Source organism: Rutidosis leptorrhynchoides, chromosome 6 (assembly GCF_046630445.1).
Source record: "Rutidosis leptorrhynchoides isolate AG116_Rl617_1_P2 chromosome 6, CSIRO_AGI_Rlap_v1, whole genome shotgun sequence".
NCBI lineage: Eukaryota > Viridiplantae > Streptophyta > Magnoliopsida > Asterales > Asteraceae > Rutidosis > Rutidosis leptorrhynchoides.
In genome coordinates, this window is record NC_092338.1 from 442,393,352 (window position 1) to 442,410,891 (window position 17,540).

The 17,540-nt window shown below is 35.4% G+C and overlaps 1 protein-coding gene across 1 annotated transcript; it reads right to left on the reverse strand.

Moving 5' to 3' along the window:
- Positions 1-11,294: 11,294 nt before the first annotated feature.
- On the reverse strand, positions 11,295-12,253 carry LOC139855337 (kinesin-like protein KIN-14E). Its single transcript, XM_071844562.1, has 4 exons — positions 12,080-12,253; positions 11,812-11,994; positions 11,606-11,708; positions 11,295-11,468 (listed from the first exon to the last, which is right to left on the reverse strand). Exons 1-4 carry the CDS (start codon positions 12,251-12,253, stop codon positions 11,416-11,418), a joined length of 513 nt encoding a protein of 170 aa, XP_071700663.1. The 3' UTR covers positions 11,295-11,415.
- Positions 12,254-17,540: the final 5,287 nt, after the last annotated feature.

Consider the following 17,540-nt stretch of genomic DNA (forward strand, 5'->3'; position numbering starts at 1 on the left):
AATAAGATAGGGTTTGTTGATGGCTCAATCCCAATGCCAAAGGAAGGTGCTAAAGAATTAGGAGCATGGAAGAGATGCAACGCTATGGTAAGAGGATGGCTCATCTCGTCAATGATTAAGGAAATCAAGAATAATGTCAAGTATGCAATTTGAGATATGTGGGTGGACTTGGAGGAACGATTTGGTAAAGAGAATGCTTCTCGAACCTATGAATTGAGATGGCAACTCACTTTGGTAAGACAAGATTCCTTATCAGTTTCATCCTATTATACCAAATTAAGGGTTGTATGGGACGAAATTGTTGCTGTTAATCCTAGACCATTAATGGCAGAACCAAAACCCGCGATAGAATAGATTTGCGTGTTTATCATGGTGCTAAGGTCTTAAAAAAATGAAACAACGCGACAGCACGTTATGATGGCAGGCATCCACAGGTTGAGAGAGATCAACAGCAAGGTCAACCGGGAGGGGGTAATCCAATGACGGAAATGCAAATTTTTATGTATAGACACGAGTATGAAATGGCTAGACAAAAAGCATTTCAAGATTGGCAGTATCATCAAAGCCAAATCATAAGTCATTGTACACACGTAGGTAGAAACTACATTCCTACCGTTATGCCCGAATTTGCTCCTTGGACTTTAGAGAGCCGACCACCATATCCTACATATGACCCGGCCCAAGCATTTTACAGCATCTATGGATACGCTTGGGACCCATACTGGAACCATCCTCCTCATCCGTAATTTTCTATTTTTGTTTATTTTATTGTAATGTTACTAATTCTTAATTTTCTTATTTCTTATTTTATTATTATAATAGCTTTTATAATTTTCTAACTTTATTAGATTTTAATAATTTTTTTAATGTGGTGTGAAAACCCAACTTCAAAAATATGTATATATGTGTTTGTAGTTTATCTCATGTACAAAACAGGGTAAAACATCGCATTTTCAAAGACTGGCATTAAGTTCAGCAAAAGCTATTGATTTTGACGACAAAACGAAAAACAAATGTGATGTACCAACAGACGGAATGAACAAATGATGTGCACCATTTATCATTCAGCAAACAAACGCCAATATGTTTGGAAACTTTGGTAAAATTTAATCATTTTTCTACGCTAATCACCCTCAATAATTTAAATTGTTACTGATTTCTTGCAAATGAGGGCATTGCATGATCTTAAGTGTGGAAAGGGTTAAATTCTTTCGGATTTTTAAATTTTTTAACTTAAACACTTGGTTACCATTAAAAATACTAGTAACGTAGTAGTTGTATTAGAATCTAGTGCTCTCTGATAACAAAGAACAGCCCTAGTCTTATATACTGACTACCCATTTCTAGTAAAAATTTTCAAAATTTTCAATTAAATGAACTCAAAATCATGTTTATACATATTTATGAACGATAAAACTAGGTGTTAACACCGAAATTATTGTTACCCCGGAAAGGACATAAATTGAGAAACAAACCAAAATGTTAGAATTTATTTAAATTAGAATAGAGGACAATAAAAAGGCAAATAAAAGAAAATAAGAGCCAAGTGTGGGAAAATTTACCACATATTTCTGTAACAAATAATTGAAGCTACTTTTGCTTTGGACTAAACTAAACAGTTTTACCCGATTTATTATAATATATTTGAAAGAAAGATGGATCTACACGATGAATCAATTCCATCGTTAAAAGGAAGTAAAGTCTTCCGAAAAAGAAACGCGCTTCTTGATTTAGGTCATGAAGTTGTCGTCCAGACCAGCTGTAGGTTGACGAAAAACCTAGAAAAGACATCTCTAAAATCAGCAGGAAATCCACGGACCTCAGCATAAAACAAGGTCGCCAAGTGGTCAGACTTATCCTAGCCATGAGAGGATCTGTCTTGTAAAATGGGGAGGACGCCGTGCAAATTAGCTGGATAAGACTAATGAATCAGATCCCCAGAAAGGATAATCTCCTTAAAGATCAAAAATCAGCTTTTAAGCCTGATATTACTCAATCCTAGAGATTGACCTTAAAGATTGAGAATTACAAACTCATGGAATTCAATGATATCTAAACTCGAGCTTGAACGAGAAAATATTTTGATCAAAATTACAAACTGATTTGTTTTCTGAAAACCTATTTTTAATGCGTTCATTACCATTGAACGTAAAATTCTAGGAATTCACCTGGAATTCATTAGGTCACCTGAACCAAATCGGGTGTCAACCGTAAGAACGGTGATTGCATAGCATGGTCAAAGACAGGACCTTGTGCCAGACCGAAGAAAAATTATAAGGGTGAGCTTTACTATTGCTCCTACCAAGGATAGTAATTGCATTCGACACGTTATAGACCAAAAACTTAACCGCATGTCAGGGGACATTGCCTTAACAGTTGCTTGTTCAACGCTTTCCTTTACAACCGGACGGTAGTTTATCGAAAGGTAATATACGGAGCAAGTATACTGGACGTGTTGCTTTCCCAATACAAGGTTAGCAAGTGGGTGACACAAAACCTTAAGTTTTGAGCTAAAAATTTCAAATATGAAACCCACCAAACCCACAAAAAGAATTTGCAAACACCGGTGAAGGGTTATCCCGGAAAACTTATCTAGGGTAAAAGCTAGATTTAATTTTCAAAAGATCAAATGTTTTCATAAAGATTCAATTTCCTTAATGGATCTAAATTTTCATAGTCATGTGAGACTGTAAACCACATCGTTACTACCATTGTTCATACCGCCGTATAGAAATCACTGATGTACAAAGTGTGACGAATAAAGAAGTGATTCTAGTATATTTCAAGACTATATTGCTTGAGGACAAGCAACGCTCAAGTGTGAGAATATTTGATAATGCTAAAAACGAACATATATTTCATAGCATTATCCCTCAAGAAAGACAGGCTTTTAGTTGCAATTGTTCTATTTACAAGTGATATTCGTTTAAATAATAAAAGGTGAAGACAAAAGACAGATTCGACGAATTGAAGACGCAAATGACCAAAAAGCTCAAAAGTACAAAGTACAATCAAAGAGGTTCCAATTATTGATGAGAAACGTCTCAAAGTTACAAGAGTACAAGATTCGAAACGCAAAATACAAGATATTAAATTGTACGCAAGGACGTTCGAAAATCCGGAACCGGGACCAGAGTCAACTCTCAATGCTCGACGCAACGGACTAAAAATTACAAGTCAACTATGCACATGAATATAATATAATATATAATTAATTCTTAAAATTAATATATATATTATATTATATTATAAAAACCGTCGGCAGCTTAGGATCCTGGTTTGGTGAGCTGAAATTATGGGCTCCGCACTCGCGGAGCTCTGAAGAGTAAAATCAACCGCACTCGTGGAGCATAGAATTCTATAAAAGCCCATGCAATTCGACGGTTTTGATATACCTTTTATATTTTATATATATTTTTCTTTCCCCATTTTTATGTATCAAGTATCACTCCAAATCGTAATCTCAATTTGTAATTTTAATTTTAAGTTAGTGATAATAATAAGGATCGATTAGTCGAATGTTTTAAGGTTTTGTAAGTCGAAACTCTGTCCGTGTACCACTACGCTAATAACACCCACTGTAAGTTATGTTTATGTTATTTTCATTAATGTCTCGTAGCTAAGTTATTATTATGCTTATTTAATGCCGAAGTAATCGTGATGTTTGACTAAAAATATTAAAATTGGGTAATTGGGCTTTGTACCATAATTGGGGTTTGGATAAAAGAACGACACTTGTGGAAATTAGACTATGGGCTATTAATGGGCTTTATATTTGTTTAACTAAATGATAGTTTGTTAATTTTAATATAAAGATTTACGATTGGACGTCCCTATAAATAACCATATACACTCGATCGGACACGATGGGCGGGATATTTATATGTACGAATAATCATTCATTTAACCGGACACGGGAATAGATTAATAGTCTATGGAATTATTAAAACAGGGGTGGAATTATGTACAAGGACACTTGGCATAATTGATAACAAAGTATTAAAACCTTGGATTACACGCAGTTGATATCCTGGTGTAATTATTAAACAAAGTATTAAGACCTTGTTACAGTTTAAATCCCCAATTAGTTGGAATATTTAACTTCGGGTATAAGGATAATTTGACGAGGACACTCGCACTTTATATTTATGACTGATGGACTGTTATGGACAAAAACCAGACGGACATATTGAATAATCCAGGACAAAGAACAATTAACCCATGGGAATAAACTAAAATCAACACGTCAAACATCATGATTACGGAAGTTTAAATAAGCATAATTCCTTTATTTTCATATTTAATTGCATTTCTAATTATTGCACTTTTATTTATTGTTATTGTATTTAATTTACACTTTTATTTATTGTCATTGTATTTAATTGCACTTTTAATTTTCATACTCTTTAATTATCGTAATTTTATTTTATCGCAAGTCACCTAAATCCCTTAGACCATGCTCTGATACCACTTGTAACAACCCAACCCGTTAACCAACCAATAACGCTGAAGAAAAAAAAAATTGCTGGTACAGCACATGGCGCGGCGCGCCATATGGCCGCGCGGCGCGCCAAAGTGGCCTGTCCAAAAAGTCATGAAATGCGAAAATGTTTGACCACTTCCCGACGTATTTAGACAAAACGCTTTTAACCATACATTAATATATGTAGAACTAACACGTTCCATTAATAAAATTAGTTTTACGAAGACCGGGCCCACATCGGCCGTTTTACGACTTTCGTACGAAAATACAAGTTTTCAACCACATGATTTGTAATACAAAATAAAGGTCGAGCATGGCGATTGGGGATACGCTACCCAATCCTAATCAATCCAAAAGCAAGCCTTCTAAAGCAACTACGCGAGTCCACTAGTCCCCGCTTACCCGAGCCTTCGCATCCATGCAATCTATAAAAAAGTCAACAATGAGAGGGTAAGCTAACGCTTAGTGAATGATAACATACTACATACATATATATGTATAAAATGGACACGCCACACAAATATCAAATACCGCATACCGAAGCATTCAAGCATAAAGGCAAGCTAGTCTAAGCATACCGTAACATCGCTAAGCAACAAGCTAACAATAAATAAAGTGAGTTCACCAACGATGATGTGAACAACGCCAATAAGCCACACCCGGAGGGTTAGCTACATCACAACAATTCATTAATATAAACAACATTATACGTATACAATATATATATATATATATATATATATATATATATATATATATATATATATATATATATATATATATATATATATATATATATATATATATATATATATATATATATATATATATATATATATATCTCGAATAGCATAATTGCTTACACTTACATCACAATAACCATGGTTAACCAAATCTTCGCAAGGGAATGACTTCGCGAAACAAGTCATCGATGTTCATAACATTCTTTAGTATACTTAACACCTCGTATCACTAAACCCTAGGGTGGCACCTTAACACCTCGGTACTTCACCCCGAGTGGCATCTTAACACCTCGATGCTTCACTCATTATTTTACGGAGTGGTGTCTTAACACCTCGACACTACACCCCTAGGTGGCAGCTTAACACCTCGATGCTCCACCCCGAGTGGCATCTTAACACCTCGATGCTTCACCCGTCAATTACTTAAAGTGGCATCTTAACACCTCGATGCTTCGCTCCGAGTGGCGTCTTAACACCTCGACACATCACTCGTCACATGAAACGTGGTGTCTTAACACCTCGACACTACACATTTCACGCTACCACAAATAGATATATTATATACCTACACATATAATTATTCCACCTATACGAGAAGCGAGCTCTACAAGCGAGAACCCCTTCCCCCGACCCGCACACATCCTACACATACATATGCATATAGGATATTACCACTCACCTTGTCGCCTTGAAGAATGCTACCGAATAATCTGCAACTCGTCAATGGAAAGTACCTATTCCATTATCACAAATTCAACAACACACTTAGATTGGATTTACAAACCAACCTAATTTGACACTTAGTGCAAATTTGACCCAAATGCACTTCCAAGTACAAACCGCGCCCAAAATTAACCAATAATCACTAACACAAGTGAGAATGGTCTTAATACGCCAATTAAACCCCATCATGGGTGTTAAATACCTATCTTGCCCAAAATGACACTTAAACCCTAATTTGACCCATAAGAAGTCAATATCACGCCATTAGCAAGTTTTGACACCAAAACATATTTAACTCGGTTCTATGCTTCAACCTAATCCATTTTAAGTTTATAAACCTTATTAATTTGACAATTGTGTCATAATCATCACCAAACCCTAATTTTGACCCAAAGTCAAAATTAGTCAACCAACACACCTAAAAGTGTTCCAACACTTCCATAATCACTAAACCTAGTGATTAAACCCAATTACAAGTCCTAATCAAGGCCAATTTGTTCACCAACCCAAAATCCACCAACACTAACAATAAACCCGATTACTAGCATCACTAAACCCACTTCATGAGTCTAAATGGGTTTATCAACAAATCAAGTTCAAACCCTAACTTTGAATAGCAAAATCAACAATGAAATTCGGAGTTAGAACTTACCAATACCGCCAAAATGATGCCGTTGACGAGTAGAACAACTTTAATGCTTGAGGTTTGACCCGAAACAACCTCCTTCTTCTCCAAATGGAGTTCTCTCTCACTAGAACTCAATCTCTCTCTAGGGTTTGAGGATGGGAGTGTTTGATGAGTGAGATGTGATCCAAACTGATCAATGGATCAGTTTTGATGACCCCAAACTGACCCCAAGTGAAAAGACTAAAGTACCCCTCATTTAGACCTTTTAAAAAGGCTGAAAATTGCATCAGACGGGTTCGGCACGCCGCTCCGAAAGGTGGAGCGCAGCTCCAACCTACAGGTCAGTTTTCAGAAACTTGTTTTGGCCATAACTTTTTGACCGTAGCTCCGTTTTCGATGAATCAAATATCGTTGGAAACGTAATAAGATTTCCTTTCCAATGGTAAGGCTTTGAAACATCAACACAAACTTTATTTGGGCTTGAAAAGATACGTACACACCTTGCCACTTCAGACAACGTCCAGTTTCCTTCGGCGTTAGAGCAAGCAACACGTACACTTCATACCCGCATCGTACACCATAAATACATTATTTACAATAAATATTTGGGTCTTACACGTGAATTCGGGGTCCTCACTAGTGCCCCCATTTTCGGTGTCGTGTCCGTTTCTCATCTTCATTCTATAAAACGGAAAAGATTAAACAACAAACGAAACAAAGGACATAACACGTATGCATATACGTATACCCCACACTACTCCATCTTACTCAACAATCGTCGTACATTACTTGTTTGACACGATTTGCACTCGTAACAATGGTAGCTAATCATTGTTACGCGAGCACATCGCATTAACTTGCTAGTACAATGTCCATCTAGCTTGATGATTGCTAAACACAACACAAATCAATTAGCACGAGGTTAGTTCACATAACCAAAGCACTAACAAATCCCGATTAGACCCAAAGTCCTACAAGTCTCGCATAAAAGCGCATGCACAATAAAGCCTAAGTCTAGGCACCTATCTCAAGTCGCCTAAATCCCTTAGACCATGCTCTGATACCACTTGAAACAACCCAACCCGTACTCCGTACGATAAATTTTTTTTTTTAAAATGATACACATTTACGCGCCAATTAAATATGTAAACCATTCCACACGTTTCGTTAAAAACATACTGCGAATTTAATGTTTACAAAAAGGCACAAAGGCCATTAACGAATGTGATACAAGTTTGACCAACTACAAATGATAGTTTATAATCCAAACGACCCCTTGAGCATGGTTTGGGACTAAACTACCCAAAACGTAGGTCAACTTCCAAAAGCTTCATCATAACATCAACAAGGACACCTAGTGCCCAATAACCCCCTTGCCCTTGTCCACACCTGCATCTAAAAAGATAAACAACGAGAGGGGTAAGCTAATGCTTAGTGAGTGCAACAATTATACGTTTACATATACAACCTACTTACTTGCAATCACTTACACATTTACCGCATACATGCTAGCAATATAAATAATCATACCATCCCAAGTATATTACCAAACCTTCCACCAAACGAGCTAGCATAACAATAGCATATAGTTTAAACAATATAATATGCTACAATCCACACACAACCATGGTTAACCAAACGAACGAGGGAACGGTGTTTAAAGACCGTCGGAGTTCATAACAACCATTAGTGCACTTAACACTTCGTACACTAACCCCACGGGTGGCATCTTAACACTTCGATACTTCACCCCGAGTGGCATCTTAACACCTCGATGCTTCACCCATCTATTCTACGGAGTGGTGCCTTAACACCTCGACACTTCACCCCTAGGTGGCATCTTAACACCTCGATGCTTCACCCGTCACGTGAGAAGTGGTGTCTTAACACCTCGACACTTCACAACTCATACTACACAAATAAATACATCATATATGCACGCGTATAATTATTCCACTCACCTTAACACTTCGGTGATGATTATGCACTTCCGAGCTTCAAAGCAAAGTACCTAATACATTAAGTACAATTTCAATACACAACTAGTGGAATTAACCACATTACACCTACTTGAGCATTTAATGACCCAACTCGCATTAAATGACTCAAACACACCATAACCTCCCCTTTAATGGCCAAGACTCGACTTTAATCACTAAAGCTAGTGAATTAAAGTCTAGTAACTTCAACTAGCACCAACTTAGGGTAATCCATACCCAATTCACCCAAACTAGGTCAACATTAGTCTTTTGATCCATTTTAACTCTTACACTACCAAACTTATCAAACATGACCTATTTACCATTTCAACAACATTTTAACAAGTGTTTAATGCTTAACAACACCATCAACACTTACAAATCCTATTTTCATTAGACCAAACCCTAGCTTGTGGCTATTAGGGTTTCATTACAACCACATAACCCAAATTCGCCCATTTTACCCTCAAATGGGTCAAACAAATCTCTAGTAACCAAAACCCTAGCCATTAACCAATTAAAACTCAAAACTTAGAGTTAGAACTTACCGAGACTATCAACGCGTAGCTAGAGATACAAGGAACAACTTTAATTCTTGCTCCAAAGATCAACCCTCAATCCTTCACTCTCAAATCTCACTTTTAATCTAAATGGGTGTTGAGTTTTTGGGAGAGAAAATGAAAGAAATTGAACAAGGAAATGAATTAAATGAACTAGTGGATGAGATTTAATGCTCCCATCAGACTTACACATCAAATTACCAATTTGCCCCTTAAAGTCATTTAATTTGAGCTAAAACCGAATTCTGTCCAGCAGGACTGCCGCGGCACGGCCCATTTGTCGCGGCGCGACATTCAACATGAAAATTGACCCTTCTTAACTCAACTTCTGTTCCTGGTTTGCTTGCTTTGCCGCGGCGCGGACCAGATTATCGCGGCGCGGCCTAAGGCTGGAACTGGACTCTTCGACCAACTTAACCAAATTTCTACTTTATTCAACTTGTACATTCCAAACTCGCATCCTATATTCACCTAGCCTTCCACAACAGTCTAACAAGACTAAACGCTATCAATCCCCACATATAGACTTACATATGCACACATTATCAAGTATACATATATATCTATCTACACTTATATTCATACATTTACGCATAAGCTAACGAGTTATAAACGTACAAATGATTAAGTATGTACCTTTCAATACGTAAGGGAAAAACGGGATGTTACATGAAATCTCACATGAACTGTCATTATGTTGTAATTCCGAATGGCAATACAGTTGCGGTAAAAAATACAGGTGATATCTATCTGGAAGATAAAATCAGATTGCAGAATGTATTAAATGTTCCCGATTTTAAATGTAATTTGTTATCAGTCAGTAGGCTTTCTAATGATTTAAGTTGTTCATTCACTTTCTTTCCGAAACAATGTTTTATACAGGACTTACACTCGAGGCGCCTGATTGGGACGGGTGATATGCATGATGGTTTGTACTATTTGAAGCCTTCCAAACGATTGGCCACGGCAATGTCAGTGTTAAAGCGTCGACAATTTTGGCATAGAAGATTGGGACACGCTTCAGATTTAGTACTTAAAAAATAAAAGGTTTAGAGGGTTTAGATGCAAATAAACATTACTGTGATTCTTGTATTCGTGCTAAACAAAATAGGTTACCTTTTCCTATTAGTTTTTCGAACACTATGGACTGGAAAGATTCATGTTGATATATGGGGACGTTATAAAAATGCTTCAATGTGTGGTGCATACTATTTTTTACCTATTGTTGATGACTATAGTAGAGGTGTTTGGGTTTATTTAATGCAAACTAAGTCAGAGGTAGCAAATATATTGACCATGTTTTACAATATGGTTTTTACACAATTCAATAAACGCATCAAGAGATTGAGAACAGACAACGGGGCTGAATTCCAATCAACGACCATGATGGAGCTCTATAAAGATAAAGGTATTCTCCTCGAAACATCATGTCCTTACACGCCTCAACAAAACGGTGTCGTTGAACGTAAACATCGACATCAATACGAATACGAAAATGATACTAATGCAGCCAAAGTATTTCCCCTCTTTTAAAAAATTTACTCATTTGACACACATCATAGACTAAAGATACGACGGAATCATGTAATGGACAACCGTCGTAGTAGAGGCTAGTCTTCAATATCTACAACTTCTTCATTATCCACATCCCGTGTTTCGGTTCGTATATGGCACTTTTTTTTAAGGATTACCTCTTTTTCACCTCATTTACAATTGTGTGCGCCATCGTTGCGTATCTAAACAAATAACAACAAAATTAAGTTGTGTGATAAAAATTGAGATCAATTAACTATTGAGCTTTATATACTTACGTGAGTACCCTCCGCGTATCATCCAGATTCGACTCTGCCGGTGACACGTTTACAATCATCAGTGTCTTTGCGTTCCCACCAAGCGAATCGCTTAGGAGGGTCGAGATTTTATGATTCCTGTAAGGCGGAACACCAGTCGGATCCTTTGATAATGCGTGTATAACATCCCGGAGCGCCGTTAGAGATTTATTTATGTTGATTCCCTCTTTTTGTTGTTTACGGTTTGGTTGGGATTTTTTTGAATTTTGCATGCCCTTAAAATCGACAAAAGATAACTAAACCATGCAGATGTTCAAATTATATAAGAGAACTATAAAACATATAAAAAAAACAGATTTCAATTATATTTGACAAATAATACCTTTCCTCGGGTTTTGACTAAAGTTTGCCTGTTTGTAGTCTCAACTATGACGGAAAGAATTAGATGGGAGCGGGAGCTCACTGAGTTCATCAAGGTGGTGCTTGTGTGGAGCTGATCCGTCCCTCTTTTAATGATGTCCATTAGCTCCGCACAAGTAGAGCATTGTAATATCGTCATTCCCTACAACACACACACACACATTTATGGTCAAAAAATCAAAAAAAAAAAAAAATATATATATATATATATATATATATATATATATAGATTCCTCAAATTGATTTTTTCTTTTATTAGCAATATGTTATAAGCAATACCTGCGGCTCTTTCTTTACATCTATGAACAAACGCATTTTTTTTCTTTGGGTCTTCTGCTAGAAGATCCACAAATCTATCATCATACCACTCCAACATATAGACCTGCACACAAAAACTGATAAATACAATCAAACAACTGGTTTACTTGAATTTAGTTTTCAACGAATAGAAAATAGATTAGTTTCTACAATTGAAGATGTTTTACCTTGAAGGAAATATCAAATCTCTCACTTTCTCGATTCTGAATCTTAAACAACTCGTACGAAGCAAGCTTCGTTAGACCCGGTTCTTTGTTGGTCCCATACATTGTGTATGTCTTCCCGGATCCTGATTGCCCATATGCAAACAGACAAACATTGCAGCCATCAACAGCTGACTGCACCAAATCCTGCATCACGCAAATTAAAAGAAGTATAATCAAGGTTGTAAAACTCGCGACTCGGGGAGAACTAAATATGTATAATTTCACACACCTTCGTATCCCGGAAGACCTCTTCTTGAGAAGCCTTTTCATCAAAGACGTGAGCATACTTATGTATCTGAGATTTACCCTTTTTGTCCTTGTTTTCGGGAATTTGAACCCTAAACTCATCGACAACACTGCATACTTTTTCTTCTCTGCAAAACACTCTCACTTTTCCTTTCATATCTGTAAAAAAAAAATATAATAATAATAATGTTAGACAAAAACAAATGTTTTAAATGATAGAACTAAGGGCATGTTTACCATTCCTTTACATTGATGTCATTTTGGAGAAAAGAATATGTTTATAATAAGTGTTTCGTTTATAAATGTTATTTCTTTTTTATTTGACTACATAAGACATTAGTAATGATATTCGAGCTTAATATAATGTCCTGACGCCTTATGTAAGTTATCACATATATTACAAAGGAGGATTACTTGGGTTTCAAAAATCTAGATATAAAGACCATTAAGGTGCAAAGTAAACAGGCCCTAAGAGTGCGTTTAGATATCCATTCAATAGATAGTATTACCTTCAATGGTGTCGTAGCGTTCAATGGTGTCGTAGCGTCTATGTCGCAAGGCCACCTCCTGCTTATAAAGCGCCATTAATCTATCTTGCTCATGTTTTGCTTGAAGCTTTTAATATGGGCAGTTTGCAAAAGAAAAAGGCAAAGTGAGTATTAATATCTTTATAAAAATTAAAAATTAGAAAACTCAACTATATAAGTAGAGATTAAAATGACAATTATTACCTCCTCCACTTGCATATCAGACTCTACAGTGGCCAATAACCGGGTAAGCTCTTCAACCTTCATTTCAAGTTGAGAATTCCCCTCTGGTTCTAACATTCGGACCTGAATTGCAGCAGTATGCAAAATTAAACAAGGTTGTAAAAGACGCGAGTCCGGACCTTGGAGGGACGAGTTGGTCGAGACGGGGATGAGTCAGGCGTTGACCAACATTGACTTTTTCAAATAGTTTTATTGAATATATATTTATATTTATATTTATATATAATGTTATTATATAGAATTTGAATCTTAAAATATAAACTATATTTACAATAAACATGAACAATTAACAATTAACAATTAACAATTAACAAAATTTCAAAATAACAGTATTAAAATAGGAACCCCTGTGAGAAATCGAATCTTTGTGTGTGCGGTATGTTCGTGTCTTTGTGGGAAAAAAGAGCGGCCCAAAAATATAAGGCAAACCCTAATTTTAAAACATATCAGATATTTTCCAAACTTTGACTTTGCAGACTTTGACCGGCTTTGACCGAGTTTTTACCGGCTTTTAACCCGTTGACCGTTTTTACCAGCTGTGGATGTATCTTATGTCACCGAGACATACTTATATGAGGTTGTGAATTGTTATTGTATGGAGTGTTTAGTAAATTGATTGTATTAAATGTATTATTATCACTTTTCATAGCACTTTTTTCTACTTCAAAAAATGTTCCTCATAATTTTGGTATCGGCATCAATGAAAGGGAGAGTTGCTCCTTTCGATAAGGTGTGACACAATTTTTTTTTTTCATCAAAACTAAATACTAACTTAAATGGCTGTAACGCAGTTACGACAATCGTATGCCCACAAAACACAGGAAACCAACTAGTAAACGTCAAAATGAAAATAAAGAAGCTCGACTTGTGCAAGCTTTCTCAGGGTAATTATGTTTCCTTTTATTTTATCATTCATTTGCATATTATGTATCTGAGCAATATAATAATAATGGATATTTCCAATGTTTGACTGAAATGATACAGTGCTTATTAGTGAATTCTAATTAGAATGGAGTTGAAATAGGCTGATCAACACTTTGAGGTATAATAATAGTTACATTCGAATTAGAATGGGAATTTGTAATATCAACTGTTGTTAGCTAATACTCTGTACTCTATAAAAGAGGTCTTTATAAATTGAAAAACTGTTACATTGATATATCTTGTTTTGTGTGGTTAATTTTTGTGTAGTCGTTTTATGAGATGTGTCAAGATGGGTCATACATGTAGCTGTGTTTTATTTAGCTAGTAGTACCAGATTTGCATCTCCTGGTGGATTATATAGTGGTATATACTAATATATACTTGCATAAATGTTAATTTTTTATCTGAAACTACAAGTGTGCTTTGGACTCGGTTCATGAATGTTTCTGCAAACATTGTAGGTCAAAGCTAAAAGAATACCATTTTTCTTTTTTCTTTTATGAAGCTGAGGTTGAGAATTAGTTTGCTTCTTAAAGGTGTAAAGTTTGGTTTTTCATAGGATTTACAAGTCTTCATTCGCATATCTAGTTGTTTACTATATTGGTATATGTGACAATATGGGTGGGTTGGTATTTTGTTGAGACATGTGATGATCAGTACATAACAAAACAGCAGTGACTATTAAAAGCTAATTTTCCCTTACTAATAAATAATAAACGAGTTAATATGAGTTTCTACATATTTTCGTCATCTAACTAATTAATTGTATGATTTTCTTCTTTAAATTGTAGTGGTTTGAGATGAACTCAAAAGGTCAAGAAATTTTATGTAAAAGTTGGTTACCAAAGCATGGAGTCCGTATCAAAACAGCTGTTTGTTTTGTACATGGTTATGGTGATACTTGCACTTTTTTCTTTGAAGGTTTGTGACCATGAAACAACACTTATGTTAAGATAAATCTAGTTTGGGTAATAAAGAGAATTACTAATTTTCAGGTATTGCAAAGAGATTTGCGGCTTTGGGTTACGGTGTTTATGCGATTGATCATCATGGTTTCGGCATCTCTGAATGGCTGCACGGCTATATTCCTAATTTTAACGATATAGTCGACAATGTAATTGAACAATACACAAAAATCAAAGGTATGCTGCTTTCGTTTCTAATTGCTTTAGTTTATGATGTTGCGATTGAATCTCCTTTATCACTTGCGCTTAAAAATGAGGTGATGAACGATAAAAAACAAAATGAATGACAATAGGAGGTGGTGAATTATTAAAAACAAGATGAATGATAACTTTTTGAGTGATGAATGATATAAAATGAGGTGATGAATGATAAAAATGAGGTGATGAATGATAAACTTTTTCTGATGAATGATAAATTTTTTAATCATTCATCACCTAGTTTTTCTCATTCATCTTGTTTTTTTATCATTCATCGCCTTATTTTTATCATTCATTACCTCATTTTTATCATTAATCACCTCCTTTTTATCATTTATCTTGTTTTTCATCATTCATCACCTTATTTTTTTCATTCATCACCTCATTTTTATCATTCACTATATCTTTTTTATCATTCATCTTGTTTTTAATCATTCATCACCTACTTTTTATTATTCATCTTGTTTTTACCATTCTTCAACTCATTTTTTTTGCAAATCTTTCATCATTCATTAAATCTTTTTTATCATTCATTAAATCTTTTTTTATCATTGACCTCCTTTTTATCATTCATCACCTTCTTTTTTATCATTCATTACCTCATTTTTATCATTCATCACCTCATTTTTTTCATTCATCTTCTTTTTTTTTTTATCTTTCTTCGCTTATCATTTATCAGCTATCTTTATCATTCACTAGGTATTTTTATCATTCATCGGATATTTTTATCATTCATCGGATATTTTTATCATTCATCACGTTCTTTTATCATTCATCGTTTATCATTCATCAGCTACTTTTATCATTCATTTGGTATTTTTATCAATTATCGAGTATTTTGATGAATGATAAATGTTTGATGAATGATACTTTTTTTATAAATGAGAAGTGTTTGATGAATGATAGCATTTTGATGAATGAGAACCGTTTTCTGATAAAAGATAAGTGTTGTTTTATATGAATGACAACAATTAGATGAATGATAATTGTTTGATAACCGATTTTTAAAAAATGATAAATATTTTTTGAAGAATAATTTAGATGAATGATAATTTTTTCTAATGAATGATAAATGTTTATGAATTTGTCTGATGAAATGATAACTATTTGATGAATGATAATTGTTTTTCGATTAATTTTAAATGTTTTTTGATGAATTATAAATTTTTTCAATGAATGATAAATGTTTTTTTGATGGTTGGTGGTGGTTAGGGTGGTTGGTGGTGGTAGTGGTTGGTGGTGGTGGTTGTAATGGTTGGTGGTCGTGGTTGGTGGTGGTGGTTGTTGGTGGTGGTGGTTGGTGGTGTTGATTGATGGTGGTGGTTGGTGATGGAGGGTGGTGGTTGCCAAGATTAATATTGGCCATAAATAGCCATGTATTCTTATAAGTTTTTAAATGAGAAAAATAAACCTTTATTAAATTCTTTATGGTATCAGAGCATAAAGATCCCATTCCAAAAACAAAATCCCCAATAAACCGTCAGACAAAATTGACGTTCTAACCCAAACAAATCGTTTAGAATCAAACGATTCAAAACCCTAAATCAAATTCATCGATTCAATAAAAATCATCAACAAAATCAATCCAATTCTCTAAATCAAATCCAATCAAACCAAACGAATGAACTCAATTCCTTGAAATCAATTTGAACAAATCCTAAATCCTTTTTCTGTCAAAGTTTCAATGGCCGGAGATGACCGAGAAAGCAGCAACAAAACGATAGATGTTTCATCACCGTTCTATTTGAGTTCTTCCGACCATCCTGGACAGAATTTTGTTAGCGAGAATTTATTATGTGATACGAAATATAGCGACTGAAAAGCCGAGATGTCGAATGCTTTGTACGCGAAGAATAAGATAGGGTTTGTTGATGGCTCAATCCCAATGCCAAAGGAAGGTGCTAAAGAATTAGGAGCATGGAAGAGATGCAACGCTATGGTAAGAGGATGGCTCATCTCGTCAATGATTAAGGAAATCAAGAATAATGTCAAGTATGCAATTTGAGATATGTGGGTGGACTTGGAGGAACGATTTGGTAAAGAGAATGCTTCTCGAACCTATGAATTGAGACGGCAACTCACTTTGGTAAGACAAGATTCCTTATCAGTTTCATCCTATTATACCAAATTAAGGGTTGTATGGGACGAAATTGTTGCTGTTAATCCTAGACCATTAATGGCAGAACCAGAACCCGCGATAGAATAGATTTGCGTGTTTATCATGGTGCTAAGGTCTTAAAAAAACGAAACAACGCGGCAGCACGTTATGATGGCAGGCATCCACAGGTTGAGAGAGATCAACAGCAAGGTCAACCGGGAGGGGGTAATCCAATGACGGAAATGCAAATTTTTATGTATAGACACGAGTATGAAATGGCTAGACAAAAAGCATTTCAAGATTGGCAGTATCATCAAAGCCAAATCATAAGTCATTGTACACACGTAGGTAGAAACTACATTCCTACCGTTATGCCCGAATTTGCTCCTTGGACTTTAGAGAGCCGACCACCATATCCTACATATGACCCGGCCCAAGCATTTTACAGCATCTATGAATACGCTTGGGACCCATACTGGAACCATCCTC

What these genes read in the sequence shown, in the direction of transcription:
- LOC139855337 (XM_071844562.1), bottom strand. Translation starts at nt 12,253, where the DNA reads ATGAAAGGAAAAGTGAGAGTGTTTTGCAGAGAAGAAAAAGTATGCAGT. An exon ending in GATTTGATATTTCCTTCAAG is followed by an intron (nt 11,709 to 11,811) that starts GTAAAACATCTT and finishes TTTTGTGTGCAG; the next exon opens with GTCTATATGTTGGAGTGGTA. An exon ending in ATGTAAAGAAAGAGCCGCAG is followed by an intron (nt 11,469 to 11,605) that starts GTATTGCTTATA and finishes TGTGTGTTGTAG; the next exon opens with GGAATGACGATATTACAATG.